At 50.8% G+C, this 14,919-nt stretch overlaps 1 protein-coding gene across 1 annotated transcript in view; it reads left to right on the top strand.

The window, feature by feature from the left end:
* UNC13A (unc-13 homolog A) overlaps positions 1 to 14,919 on the top strand; it is a 63,036-nt gene that overhangs the window by 19,964 nt on the left and 28,153 nt on the right. Inside the window, exons 9-16 of the mRNA XM_027086040.1 lie at positions 1,197 to 1,404; positions 7,687 to 8,223; positions 8,736 to 8,844; positions 10,638 to 10,684; positions 13,152 to 13,230; positions 13,395 to 13,400; positions 13,885 to 13,956; positions 14,230 to 14,449. Of these exons, the coding sequence (XP_026941841.1) occupies positions 1,197 to 1,404; positions 7,687 to 8,223; positions 8,736 to 8,844; positions 10,638 to 10,684; positions 13,152 to 13,230; positions 13,395 to 13,400; positions 13,885 to 13,956; positions 14,230 to 14,449 (1,278 nt within the window). The remainder of the gene's footprint in view (positions 1 to 1,196; positions 1,405 to 7,686; positions 8,224 to 8,735; positions 8,845 to 10,637; positions 10,685 to 13,151; positions 13,231 to 13,394; positions 13,401 to 13,884; positions 13,957 to 14,229; positions 14,450 to 14,919) is intronic.

Raw genomic sequence — 14,919 nt, 5'->3', positions numbered from 1 at the left:
AGCACCTTGGTAGAGCCCCTTCTTTGTTCCTGCGCATGAGAGTTCAGGGCTGGGGTCCCCATCCTCGGATATTAAGGAATCTCTGAGGGTTAAAGGGCATTTATATTCTACCTTGTCCTCTTGATCCTCCAACTTCCCCATGAGTATCTGTGTGACTCCTGTTATGGGAAGCCTGATGGAAAAACCAATATTGTTTTCAGAGACCCTGGACTTTAGTCAAAGTCCATTTTCACATTTGAGCCAAAAGACACCTTCCAATTTGTCCCTGTCCTCCTCACGTTGTACCACCTACCATGGGCCCCGGACTCTAGGTCCAGTTTGACCCACATACAGCAAAGCAGGGTTTTCACTTCCCTTCTTCTTCTTTTTTTTTTAATAGATCTTTATTGGAGTATAATTACTTCACAATACTGTGTTAGTTTCTGTTGTACAACAAACTGAATCAGCCATATGCATACATATATCCCCATATTCCCTCCCTCTTGCATCTCCCTCCCACCCTCCCTATCCCACCCCTCTAGGTGGTCACAAAGCACCGAGCTCATCTCCCTGTCCTATGCGGCTGCTTCCCGCTAGCTATCTATTTTACATTTGGTAGTGTATATATGTCCATGCCACTCTCACTTCACCCCAGCTTCCTCCTCCCACCCCATGTCCTCAAGTCCATTCTCTATGTCTACATCTTTATTCCTGCCCTGTCACTAGGTTCATCAGTACCTTTTTTTTTTTTTAGATTCCATGTATATGCGTTAGCATACGGTATTTGTTTTTCTCTTTCTGACTTACTTCACTCTGTATGACAGACTCTAGGTCCATCCACCTCACTACAAATAATTTCGTTCCTTTTTATGGCAGAGTAATATTCCATTGTATATGTGTGCCACATCTTCTTTATCCATTCATCTGTCAATGGACATTTAGGTTGCTTCCATGTCCTGGCTATTGTAAATAGAGCTTCAATGAAGACTGTGGTACATGTCTCTTTCTGAATTATATGGTTTTCTCAGGGTATATGCCCAGTAGTCACCTCCCTTATTTGAAAGCCTATACCTCTGTTAAAATGACCCAAGATCCTTCATTCATTCTGGTAGATTCCTCTCCTTGGGTTAGCCATCAGTGAAGACCCCCTAAATCTGAGAGACTGTGTTGGCCTCCATTGCGTGCTCTCTCTCTCCCTCCCCTCCTCTCTCTTCCAGATGATGACCCTGACAGTGCAGTAGATGATCGTGACAGTGACTACCGCAGCGAGACAAGCAACAGCATCCCGCCACCCTATTACACTACGTCCCAGCCCAATGCCTCGGTCCACCAATATTCTGTCCGACCACCACCCCTGGGTTCCCGGGAATCCTACAGTGACTCCATGCACAGTTATGAGGAGTTCTCTGAGCCGCGGGCCCTCAGGTAGTCACAGTGGAGTGAAGGATTCGTGTGTGTGTGTGTGTGTGTGTGTGTGTGTGTGTCCACCTCTTATCTCCTGGAGGGGAGAGAGGAATAGGGGGTTGGAGGGAGCTGGGGGTGGAGGTAAGTGGGTTCTAGGAAAGCAGCATCTATACTTTCTTATAGGCAGTAAAACCTTTTCTTTATCCAAAATCTTGCAAGAAAACTCTCCAAGCTTGATTAAAGGGGGTCTGCTTTGGCGGAAGAAAGAGACGGAAGTCAGGAAGCCCCTGAGAGGTTCCCCTGAAATAGGCGGGCTCTTTGGCACTCCGCCTAAAAGCCCCTGGTCCCTTTGTACTCTCTAACTGTTCAGGGTAGGAGGGGAGAGGAGGAAGAGATGAGCGTTAATAGGGGTGGGAGGTGAGGCACAGTGATGTTGGAAAGACTCCCAGCAAGCAGCTGACTCGTGGTCCTAGAGTGGTCCTACCTAGCCCTCCTGGTGACCCCTGACTCTATGTTCCTGACCAGCAGGCATGGGCACAGTGAGTTGGGAGCTGCCCCTGATCAGTCCAGCCACCATCGCTACTCTTTTCAAAGTAGGTTGTCCCTAGACCTACCCCATAGGTGGGTCCCCTGGCTTTCAAGGGTGCAGTGTGTTGGTCCTTGAGCCTTTGAGACTGAAACTTGTGCCTGCTGCTGTCCCCCCCCCCGCCCCCCGCTCGCTGACCTGATCGCCCCAGTCCTGGTTTCCTAACAGAACAATAGCAAACATGATATTAAACAGGTTGGATATTTGTAAAGCACTTAGGGTGGTGCCTGAAAGTGCTACGTAGTGACTGTTAGATAAACAGCACAAATAATAGTATTCAGAGCTAACTATGTGCCCAGCTCTGGTCCAGTGTCTTCCCTTCATCATCTCATTTCATTCTCTGGTTGGGAATATTATTGGTTCCATTTGACAGATGGGGAATCAAGGCACAGAGTGGTTAAGTCACTTGTCTGAGGTCACACAGCTGGTAAATCATCATAAGGACTAGTGTTTATGGTGAACCCACTGGGTGGAGAGCAGTGGCCTGGTGAATTTTTTTTTTTGATTGTTTTGATTTTTGGCTGCGCTGGGTCTTCGTTGCTGCGCGCGGGCTTTCTCTAGTTTCAGCGAGAAGGTACGGGGGCTACTCTTCATGGTGGTGCCCGGGCTTCTCATTGCGGTGGCTTCTCTTGTTGCAGAGCACAGGCTCTAGGCGCGCGGGCTTCAGTAATTGTGGCTCATGGGCTTTAGAGCGCAGGCTCAGTAGTTGTGGCGCACGGGCTTAGTTGCTCCACGGCATGCGGGATCTTCCCCGACCAGGGATTGAACTCGTGTCCTCTGCATTGGCAGGCAGATTCTTAACCACTGCGCCACCAGCGAAGCCCCACCTAGTGGATTTTTGGTCATGGGTCTTCTTGCAAAATGTTTGCTCCCCAAAGAATACATTTCCTCCATTAAAGGATGAGCGGGATGAAAATTTTCAGTGCTCTTTACTCCCTTGATGTTGAACCTATACTTCTATTAATATGACCCCCCAAATCTCTTTAAGATATTAGGCTCAGTTCACACGTACACCAGGGCCTCTATTTGTGTGAAACCTTGATATACCAGAGTTGGAGGTTAACCCTATAACTTAGGTCCAGGACTAGGCTGGGGCGAGTGTGGTATGCTTGAAGTTGCCTCAAGTACAAAACTTAAGAGGGTGCCAAGAAACTCAGTCCTCCAGATAAATAATATATTAATGTAATATTTTTAAAAATCAAAATGGATGCCAAAAACATCCATGAAAAAAATGTCACCAAAATGTTCCTTTGTAAGAGTAGATTTTCTTGTATGTAAGTTATACTTCAATGAAATTTCTAAAAATCCATGATTAGGAAAATATACAAATTTAAGTTAAAACATGATCTGACTCTGCACTTGCAGGACTCAGCCTCACTTACCTCATTCTGATCCTGGTCCTGCTATATCTAGTCTATAAGCAAGAAAAATAATGATGGTTCATTGAGCGCTTACTATGTGCTAGGTATTCTAATGAGTCCCAAATAATGTGCTTATTCTTTACACCAATCTCATGAGGTGAGAATTTACTTCTTCATCTCCCCGTGGTTTTGTAGATAAGGAAAATGAGGCAGAGAGATTAAGTTACTTTCCTGAGGTCACACAGCTAGTAAGTGGCTGAGCTAGAATTAAACCTTGTCAAGCAGGCTTCTGAGTCCACAGCCATGACGCCACACTGCCTCCCAGCCCTATAAAAAGGCACCTGGGAACCTGCAAAGTTAGCCTCCCAAGGTCCTACAGCTGGACGAAAGTGATGTTCCCTCTACATCATCAGCAGGGACTTCAACCAAGGAGATTGTCCATTCTCTGTGGTCCCAGCAGCATCTCAGAATCACCCCCGTGTCACCCCACATTCAAAAATTCAGGGGCAAACTCGCTATTAAACATAGCTATCCAGGCTCCCGAATTGCAGGCCTTCTCCAATTCTTGACGAAGAGATCAATTACGCAAACAAGTGTTTGTATCTGGTTGAGATCTGGAGAAACCCTCAGAAGCGCTTTATTTCTAGTGCAGTAAGAAAAGAAATTTTAAATGGTGTATCTTTGTACCATCGAGGTAAATGAGCTTTCAGAGCTGTGCTGTCCAACATGGTAGCCCCATGGGGCATTTTAAAGTTAAATTTAAAATAATTAAAATAAATAAAATAAAATTTCAGTCCCTCCATCTTACTGGACACTTGTGCTCAGGAATCATGCACATGTGGCTGGTGGCTACTACGTTAGATGATGAGGACAGAAAACATTTCCATTTGCTGTGGAGAGTTTGGGTAAAACACAATTTGAAGAAAACCTTCATAAGCTCCCTACTCAGTCTTTACCATCATCCAATATAATATTTTTTGGCAGGTATTTGAACGACTTTTATTTTGAATTTTCCTATGTTTTGTATATACCAGAGAAAGTTTGGATAGTTTATAGATGGAATGTTTTAGCAGGAACTTTTTTTAAAAGGTTGAGCATTTTGGATGCAACTAGAGATTATCATATTAAGTGAAATAAGTCAGAAAGAGAAAGACAAATATCATATGATATTACTTATATGTGGAATCTAAAATATGACACCAATGAACTTATCTACGAAACAGAAACAGACTCGCGGACATGGAAAACAGACTTGTCGTTGCCAAGGGGGAGAGGGTTGGGGGAGGGATGGAGTGGGAGGTGGGGATTAGCAGCTGTAAACTATTATGTATAGACTGGGTAAACAAGGTCCTACCCTATAGCACAGAGAACTATATCCAATATCTTATGATAAACCGCAATGGAAAAGAATATTTTTAAAAAGAAGGTATAGGGGCTTTCCTGGTGGTCCAGTGAGTGGTTAAGATTCCACGCTTCCAATGCAGGGGGGCGTGGGTTTGATCCCTGGTCGGGGAACTAAGACCTCTCGTGCTGCACGGTGCGGGCGAAAAAATAAATCGATAAGAAAGAAGAATATGTGTGCAGTATAACTGAATCACTTTGCTGTACAGCAGAAATGAACACCACATCGTAAACCAACTATACTTCAAAAAAAGAAAAAAAATTGAGCATTTAGTCTAGCCTCTTTATTTTTTAGGTCCAAGGAAGTGAAATGCCATACTCAAGGTAAAACATTTAGTGGCATAGGGGGGAGTAGAATTAGTCTTACCCTGGATCTATTCTAGCATTCTTCATTCAACTCCTTTGTGCTTGCGCTATCCTGAAAGCAAAGAACTAGATCCCTTTCCATTTGTATTCATGACTTCCTTATTCAAACTATCTTCAGAAGCACTCCTGTCTCCCTAACAGTTTCTCCTACCATTTTGGCGACTGCTACAATGTGTGAAGCATCATTCATTTGCACGTTCAAGGTGGCTCAGACTTAAGCAATTATTGGAACAAAGTTTCAATGCACTGGAAACAGTTGAAAGGAGAGTAAGACATCAAATATTAAGAAAATATTAACTCTTTTAGTAGATGGAAAAGTCTTCTCTCTCCGAGAAGAAAAGCAGAAGAGTGCCCATCTTACAGATAGGGAAACTGAGGCTTAAAAAGTGGGAGTGAGATGCTTGAGTCTCAGAGCAGGATGTGCACAGAGCTGGTCTCAGATTGGCTCCCATCCTGTGTGCCTGGCCATGTCTTGTCCTTCTCTGGCTTTGGGTGTGTCTGTCTGTCCTGGGGGCAGTCTATTGTAAGCATTCCTGGGATGGAATGGGGGAGTGGAAAAGGAGGAGAACTCTCCACTCTCACCATGAACAAGTCATACGGTGGGGAGGGGATGCAGAGGCAGAGTTCCCCTGAAAGTGACTCAAGCCACCATCCCAGGCCACCCTGGCCTTGCTGCCGAGCGCTGGATGATGCTGGGCCCCCAGAGGGACAGGCATTCCATCCCACAGGTCAGGATTTGACTGGAGGAGGGACACAGCTGGACACACTGGCAGAGGGGAAGGGCAGGGAGGGTTTCCTGGAGAAATGTGCCTGGGAGCCAACACTTGAAGGATAAATGAAGAGTCTTAGGAGAGGAACTCCAGGCAGAGAAGACAGCTCAGCTAAAGGCTGGAGAGGTGAACGGGGCCAGATCATGCAGGGAGGCCCTTGGTGGCTAACTCGAGGACATGGCATCCAGGGGAGGCATCTGGGGTCAGAGCTGTGTTGGACCCCAATGTCAGAGCTGTGGTGGGAGGAGTCTCGGGGTCCACTGGGTCCCATGCCTGACCACTGGGGCAGTTTACGTGGCACCCAGGGTCACAGATGGACACATCCAGGCTTGTGTGGAGATCCCAGTCCTAGGCTGCCCCCCTCACTTGGGACCCCAGAATGTGCTGGGGTGGACTTCAGGGGTATTCACCAGCAGAGGGAGTTTGGAGTCCTTTCCAGGCAAATAATACCTGCTGATCCCCCATCCCAGCTGTCTACAAGGACAGGCACTAAAAAGCAATCAACCATATACATAACGTAGCAAACAAGGACTAAAGGACTGTAGGAATCAAACCCCTGTTTGATTCCTACAGCGTCCCAGGGCCTGGCCAGGGAAGAGGGTCCCAGTCACTGAGAGTGGAGAAAGTAAGACAAGGAACGCTGTTTATTGAATGACTGAATGAGTGGTTAGAAGGGGGATGAGAGGTGGCCCATGTGTCATGCTGTCTGCCCTCACGCAGAGACAGATATTTCTTTCTGGTCATGTCAAGTGTGAACCAGGGCGCATATAAGGAGCATATAATGTGGGTGGGCGTGGGCTTGACCTGGCTGGAGGGTGGGGGAGACTCACTCAAAGAAGTGCTATTTCAGTGGGCACCAAAGGATTTTTCCAGATAAAGCAGGCAAGAAAGGATGTTCCTGGCAGAGAGCACAGCAAGTGCAAAGGCCCAGAGGTGGACACAATTTAGGGTGTTGGAGGGACAGCGAAGATGGATGCTAATGTAGTTGGAGCAGGGGGAGAGAAGGGAGAATGGAAAGAGATGGGGATGGAGACGTTGGAGGATTTGGGCCACACAGGGGTGCAGAGCACAGCACAGAATTTTATTTCAAGGGAGGCGTGGTAGGGTTTGGAACAGGGGAGGTCCATGTATGGGTTTATGATTCCAATAAGCCCCTTTGTGGGTTCTGTGGAAAAAGGTACTGTCCAGGAGAGAAGTGGATGTTGGGTAGGGCAGCATCTAGGGGAGATGGCGGAGCCTGGACTAGGGTGGGGCCCAGGGTGCAAGGAAGTGGATGCACTGCACGTATGTTTAGAAGGTGGAGCTGAAGGGACCCGCCGCAGGATCAGCTGTGAGTGGAGGCAGGGAGGCCCAGGTCCCTGATGAACGGAGGGGGCTTGGCAGTGGGAGGACCAGGTTGAGGCAGAGGGTAGGGGGTACATCAAGAGACAGGGGCTACTATGTTTGTTTCAGGAGCGCTAGGTCTCCAAGGGGGCTGTGGCAGGGACACTGATTCGGGGTCCCAAACATGGGGGTGAAGGTTTTGCAGCCTCCACAGTGCATGGATAGGAGTGGTGCACAGTAGGTCACGGATGATCACCAATGTCACTGATCTGATTTTATTGCCTGCCCCCCAAGATGGTAAATGCCCCAAGAACAGGTGTTTTTGTCTTTTGTTCACGGCTGTGTTTCCCTGGCAACCAGAGGAGCTCCACCAATGCTGGGAATCCAGGGAATGACCAATCCAGGGAATGACTGGGTGATGGAACCTATATGACCGGGGCTGGGATGGGCAGTGGGTCTGTGCCCCAGCCCCTGAGCCCTTGGCCCGTTCCTGTAGCCCCACAGGCAGCAGCCGTTACGCCTCCTCAGGGGAGCTGAGTCAGGGCAGTTCGCAGCTGAGCGAGGACTTTGACCCGGATGAACAGAGCCTACGGGGCTCTGAGCTGGAAGACGAGCGGGACCGGGACTCCTACCACTCCTGCCACAGCTCAGTCAGCTACCATAAGGATTCGCCACGCTGGGACCAGGATGAAGATGAGCTGGATGAGGAGCTGGACGAAGAGCTGGATGAAGACCTGGAGGACTTCTTGGAGGAGGAGGAGCTGCCTGAGGACGAGGAAGAGCTAGAGGACGAGGAGGAGGTGCCGGATGACATCCAAGGCTACACTGAGCGCGAGGAGGTGGCCGTGGCCGAGCCCAAGGACTTCAAGCGTGTCAGCCTTCCACCCGCCACCCCCAAGAAGGAGGACAAGGCCCCAGCCGTGCCCACCGAGGTCCCCGACGTAGCCAAGGTGGCCCCTGAGCCAGCCGCCCCTGAGGAGGCACCTGCAGCTGAGCAGGAGCCTCAGCCTGAGCCCCCCAGGGCTGAGGAGAGGTAACGGGAAGGTGTTGAGGGCCTGTCACAAGGTCACAGGGTCAGTGGTGCCATGATGGGGTCAGTGTAGACCTGGGGAATTGGGGGGAGAGGTTGTCACAGGGTCCTGGGTTTATTGAAGGGATCGGGATGCGTCTAGGAGGTCAGAAGTGGCTCAGTGGGGTCAGAGGGGGTCAAGCAGGGTCATGAAGGAGTCTTAGAGGTTGTGAGGGGCTGGAGGGTTTGCCAGGGTTGGAGAGGTCACAAAAGCATCAGAAGAGTCCTCGGATAGGGTTGCAAAGTTGCAGAGGGGCCAGGAAGGTGGCAAAGGGACCCAGGAGACCTGAAGGTGTCAGAGACGTGATGGGCATGTGGGAAGGGGGGGGAGGATCACTGAGGCTGGTCAGAGGGGTCACAGGTGGGTCATTGTGTCTTCGAAGTGCCAAGGAGGCCATGGAGGGCCCAGCATCGCTCGGAGGGTGGAGGGTGGAGGGAGTGCTGGCCCCGGAGCCTCATAAAACCCGTTGCCTCACTTTCAGGCCACGAGAAGATGAGGAAGGCCAACAGGGTCAGGACTCCATGTCTAGGGCCAAGGCCAACTGGCTGCGAGCCTTCAACAAAGTGCGGCTGCAGCTGCAGGAGGTGAGTGAAAGCAGCAGTGTGCTCACCCCCAGCCTGGCCGCGCCCAGTGCCCCACCCACCCTCATTTCCCCACTCCTTCCATGGCCCAACCCACTCTGGTCCTTTCCCTGGCCCTGCCCACACTAGCCCATGCCACTCATGAGCCACCTGGCCACGCCCACTTTGCCACCCCACCCACCACCATGCCTCCATACATCCTGGTTCTTCTATGGCTCCGCCCACTCCAACCTGTTCCCATCCGTGCCCAGCCTGGTCCTTCCTTAGCCCCACCCACTCTTTCCCTGGCCCCAGCCCCGCCATTGCTGGCCCAACCCCTGCCCAATCTGACTCCTCCCTGGCCCTACCCATGCTTGCCTACTCTCCCGTGCAACCAGCTGGCCCCACCAAGGTCTAGTCCAGCCTCCCCCAGGATAGCCTGGGATTTCTAAGTGGGCAAGAAGGAGAGGCGAACTGGAACCTAGAGCTGAAATTAAGCTGAGGTCATGGCTATGGCCAAGTTCAGTGGCCAGGTTCATGGATAGGGATAGAGGTTAGTGATAGGGTTATAGGTCAGGGTTAGGGCAGCAGTCAAAATCAGAGTTCAGGGTTAGACTTCGTGATAGAGGAAGAAGTCAGTGCTTGGGCTCACAATGGGTGTCAGAGTTGGGGTTTGGGAAAGGTCTGGGATCTGGTCAGTATTGCAGAAGAAATTCGGTGAAAAATAGAATTAATGTCAGAGTCAGGATGACTGTTCAGATGGGCAGCAGGAATGAGGCCGTTCATTCATTCCTTCATTCACTCAACCTGCTCTGGGCTGGACACCAAGCAGTGTTATTATCCGGGGTGACCTTCCAAACTGGGGTGAGGCTGGCAGGAGGAGATCCTAAACAGACTTCCAAAGTCTTAGACCATCAATTATCAGAGCCACAAAAGTTTCAAATCAAATTTCTTATCAGCTGTACAGTAGAATTTTCTTTTACTATACAGTCTCATGTTTCTAAATTCAAACAGTAGAAGAAAATATACTGTGAAAAATCTATTGAATAACTTTCACTAAGTCAACAAATTAAATGCAAAAGACAGCAACTACCCTTGTAATGGAACTAGCGATATGACAAGAGAAATAAACATGAGTAGGATCTCTGGGTTTCATAGAGGGGGCATAAAACTAATCCAAGGCAATCAGGAAGACTCACTGGAGGAGGTGACACTTAAAGTGAAGTGATATCCAAAATACTTAAACAATATTTCAGAAGAAGGTGTCAGACCCTTCTCCCTGTCCCCCCCACCACCGTGCCACCCTTTAGTTGCATGGTAGGGGGTGTTGACTCTGGGTCCACACTGAGACCTGAATGATAGATGGAGGCTGGTCGGGTGCAGAAGGTGGGAGAGCATATATACAGGTGGCACCGCTCGGGCAAAGGTCCTGGGGCATGAGATCAGATAATCAGGTGAGGCAGGGGGAGTTTAGTGAGTGATAGGATCTCATGAGTATTGAGCCAGCCCCTTAGAATCGCAGGACTATAGAGCACGAGCTCTTGTTCGAGATGACGCTAACGAATCCCCAATTTTGACAGACAAGGAGACTAAAGTTCACTGAGGTTGGCGTCAGAGAGTATCTCCTTTCTTCTCATTTTACAGATGGACAAACTGAGGCCCAGAAAAAGCCAGTGGGCTCCCTAAGGACACACAGTGAGGACTAGGACCCAGGCCTCCTGTCTCCCAACCCAAAGGGGAGACAGTTGTGGGTGTGGTACATGTGCTGCCCTGGGAAGGGGCAGCCACACTGACCTTATCCATCTTCTGTCCTGCAGGCCCGGGGAGAAGGAGAGATGTCCAAATCCCTGTGGTTCAAAGGCGGGTGAGTATCAGATCTTGGGGGTGAGGGAGAGGAAGTTTTGAACCCAGAGCCTGAGGCTGGTTTGCACCATAACCTCAGCCCAGCCAGGGCAGGGAGAGGTTCCATTTAGACAGGGAACAGATTGCACGTGAGTGAAATAATGTAGCCACTGTAATAAGGCACTCATGACCAGAAGGAGCCAAAGATAGTAACACATTGAATCCTCACCACAAACCCATGGGGGGCCCACTACCCCTATTTTCCAGATGGAGAAACAGTCCAGAGAGGCCTTGCTCAAGCCACTCATATAATTCAAGAACATTTCCCCCTAGAAATAAATGTAAGGTAAAGAAGAAACCCATTTCCTGCACGATACATCTGCAACCCTGGAGTGAATTTTTTGCTTTGATTCTGCTTTTATATTTCTCAGATTATTGCTACAGTTGCTGGCTGTTTCATAACGATAGTTGTTGGTCTTACGTGGAGCATTTGTCATATCTAATTTCTTAAGTTACTGCTTTTCCAGGGTGTTTTTTCAGCACTTGTGTAGTGAGGTGAGAGGATGCAAAAGATATTTGTAAATTACACTAAGGTTTTAAATAACAGCTGGAGAGTGACTGCCTTCCCTTGTACATCCTTTTCAAACAGAGGCAGGGACACAGGAGCTGTGACTCCCAGACGGGCAAGTGTCCTGTGTGGGGAGCCCTGGAAGTGGGGTCTGAGATGGGGGCTCCTGTGTGCATGATTTATACAGGAAGCCTGTGAGGGCTTCCCTGGTGGTGCAGTGGTTAAGAATCCGCCTGCCAATGCAGGGGACACGGGTTCAAGCCCTGGTCCAGGAAGATCCCACAGGCCGCGGAGCAACTAAGCCCATGCGCCACAACTACTGAAACGCACGTGCCTAGAGCCCATGCTCCACAACAAGAGAAGCCACCACAGTGAGAAGCCTGCGGACCACAACAAAGAGTAGCCCCCGTTCGCCGCAACTAGAGAAAGCCCATGCACAGCAACGAAGACCCAATGCAGCCAAAAATAAATAAATAAACTTATAGGGCTTCCCTGGTGGCGCAGTGGTTGAGAATCTGCCTGCTAATGCAGGGGACACAGGTTTGAGCCCTGGTCTGGGAGGACCCCACACGCCTCAGAGCAACTTGGCCCGTGAGCCACAACTACTGAGCCTGCGCATCTGGAGCCCGTGCTCCGCAACAAGAGAGGCCACGATAGTGAGAGGCCCGTGCACCGCGATGAAGAGCGGCCCCCGCTTGCCACAACTGGAGAAGGCCCTCGCACAGAAACGAAGACCCAACACAGCAAAAATAAATAAATTAATTAATAAACTCCTACCCCCAACATCATAAATAAATAAATAAATAAACTTATAAAAAAGAAAAGAAAAGCCTGTGAGGCAGGCGGGACCAGGTAGGAGAAACAGCCAAGCAGAGACGTAGTTCAGGAGTCACCAAGCCTGTAGTTCAGGAATCACCAAGCCTCTGCCTGATCCTACAGGGGGCACTGGAGCATGAATAACACCCCAGGGCTTATCAGAGTCACTGGCTGCCAGGCATCACTCTCATTGGCCAATGAGAACTTTCTGGAGAGGAGCCACACCTGAACACTCTCTGGGAACACCTGCACCTCTCAGTAAAGTAGATGTGGACAGACCACCGCAGCATCTGCCACAGCCCTCCTTCTGATTAGCCAGCTCCGGCAGAGCTGCCAAGAGGCAACAGCACACATACAATTTCCAGTTCCCTCTTTCTCATGGGCTTTGAAATCACTTCTTCCAGGATAGACTTTAAATATACGCAAATATTTCCAATTTTGAGCATAAAGAAAGATTTCGTTGATATTTTATCATATTATTTAGATTTGCCTTCATTCAAATGTTTGCTAAACGTGGGCAACTGTATCATCTCCCCATTTCTCAGATGAGGAAGTTGAGGCCCAGTGTCTTCATTTCTTAGAGCTGCCATAACAAACTATCACAAACGGAGGGCTTAAAACAACAAAAATGTATCTTCTCGCAGTTCTTGGAGGCCAGAATTCCAACACCAAGTGTTGGCAGGGCCACGCTCCCTCTGACTTCTGTAGGAGAGAATCCTTCCTTGCCTTTCTAGCGTCTGGTAGTTGCTGGCAATCCTTGGTATTCCTTGGATTGTAAACGAGTCAATCTCTGCCTCTACTATCATACCACTGTCTTCTCCCTGTGTGTCTCTCTTCTTATAAAGACACCACTCGTGTTGGATTAGGAGCCCATCCTACTCTAGTATGAGCTTGTCTTAACTAATTACATCTGCAATGACTCTATTTCCAAATAAGGTCACATTCTGAGGTACTGGGGGTTAGGACCTCCATGCATCTTTTCGGGGGACACAATTCAACTCTTAATACCTGGGGAGATCAGGGGTCCTGCCCAGGCCTCAGGAGATGTCTGCTGGAGGAAGGGGAACTTCCCTGGGCCCTTGACGTCCCTGGGTGTGTCTTGCAGCCCTGGTGGCGGTCTCATCATCATCGACAGCATGCCAGACATCCGCAAGAGGAAGCCTATCCCACTCGTGAGCGACCTGGTGAGCGCCTGTGCCCTCCCCTGCCCAGGCAGAGCAGCCCTGCCACAAGCAGTGCTCAACCTGTACAAACTGCCCATGGCAGGACTGGGGCTGGGGACTGGCAAGGCATTCTCTGGGACTAATGTGATCTAACTTCTACCCTGCGTGCTGCGCGGACACTTCAGGCCATGGTGAGTGATGGCGACCCAGGCCCTTGAATCTCCTCCCGAGACCTCTGACCCCGACTGGGATCTTCCAAGTGGTCCCCATCCCATGGGTTCTGGGGAGGGGACCTTGCCATGTCCAACAGTTCACGGGTCGGGAAGAGAGCAGGTGACTCCCCACCTTGGTTCATGGCCTGGCTGGTGGTTTTGCTCTGTGGCTGTTGACCATGGCCAAGTGCAGTTCCCCAGTCTGGTCCATGGTGGTGGGGAATGGGTGAGTCAGAGGTGTGGGGCTGCTCCCTTTCCAGAGTCTCTTCTAACCTGGAGCCTCTGTCATCTCCCAATTCTTTTCTGGTTCTGCTCCCGCTGCTGTGACCCGTTTCCTATTTGTGGCTGTGGCTTGAATCCGTGGCTGGCGGCCCCAAACCATGGCTGGGGATTCTGCTCGCGGTGACAACCCCCCGGGTGCCAATCGACCCCTCTGACTCCCTTGGTGACTTCCCTATTCCAGTCTCTGGTGCAGTCCAGAAAAGCAGGCATCACCTCGGCCTTGGCATCCAGCACTTTGAACAACGAAGAGCTGGTGCGTGGGGCACCTCCCCCTCCCCATCTTGGAGGGTGGGCGGGGCTGGGGGGCTCCTGGAGGAAAGGAAGCGGGTGGGGCAGAGACAGGCACTCCTCGCTTTCCAGAATTCCGACAACGCAGCCGCCAGCGAGCACAGTCTGTGCACAGGAACCCGTGGATTCCGACAGTGTGGGGCGGGGGACGGGGCGGGGGGGTGGGATGAGGGCGGGGCAAGCCAGTGCCCCCAGGTTAAGGCTCAACGCCCATGTCGCATGCCCTCCCTCCCCGCAGAAAAACCACGTTTACAAGAAGACCTTGCAAGCCTTAATCTACCCCATCTCGTGCACGACGCCGCACAACTTCGAGGTGTGGACGGCCACCACACCCACCTATTGCTACGAGTGTGAGGGGCTATTGTGGGGCATCGCGCGGCAGGGTATGCGCTGTACCGAGTGCGGTGTCAAGTGCCACGAGAAGTGCCAGGACCTGCTCAACGCAGACTGTCTGCAGCGTGAGTGCCGTGCTCCCGCTGGAGCGGAGACGGAGGGGCAGGACTGTTACTGGTTAGGGGGAGGGGCTCTGACGAGAAGGAGGGGGCGGGACAGGGGGCGGGGCCGTGGGACGGGATGGGAGCGACAGGAGGGGAAAGGAGAAGTGAGAGTGGTCCTAGAGGGGTGGGGCGGGACTCAGGGAGGAGCTAAACTGTTCAAGGGGCGGGCTTAATGGGAGGCAGCGGTTTCGACGGAGAAAAATAGGGTTAGGGTTAGGGTTAGTTCAGAGGCGAGAGGGGGCTCAAGCTGGGGAGAGGAGTCCGAGGAGGGGAGGGGCTTGGAGAGGGGAGGGTGTCGGAGGGGAAGGGGACTCACGCGGACTGGAGGGGCTAAGACAGGGGTGGGAACTTTAGGGGGAAAGGCCTGGTTGGGGGAGGATTCAGAGAGCAGGTAGGAGCTCTGGCAGCTCTAGCTTTGGGGGCGATGATTC

This window comes from Aethalodelphis obliquidens, unplaced genomic scaffold (genome assembly GCF_003676395.1).
Source record: "Aethalodelphis obliquidens isolate GAN/ISIS:26980383/991018 unplaced genomic scaffold, ASM367639v1 scaffold53, whole genome shotgun sequence".
Lineage (NCBI taxonomy): Eukaryota > Metazoa > Chordata > Mammalia > Artiodactyla > Delphinidae > Aethalodelphis > Aethalodelphis obliquidens.
This window is presented reverse-complemented; position numbering and strand designations above follow the sequence as displayed.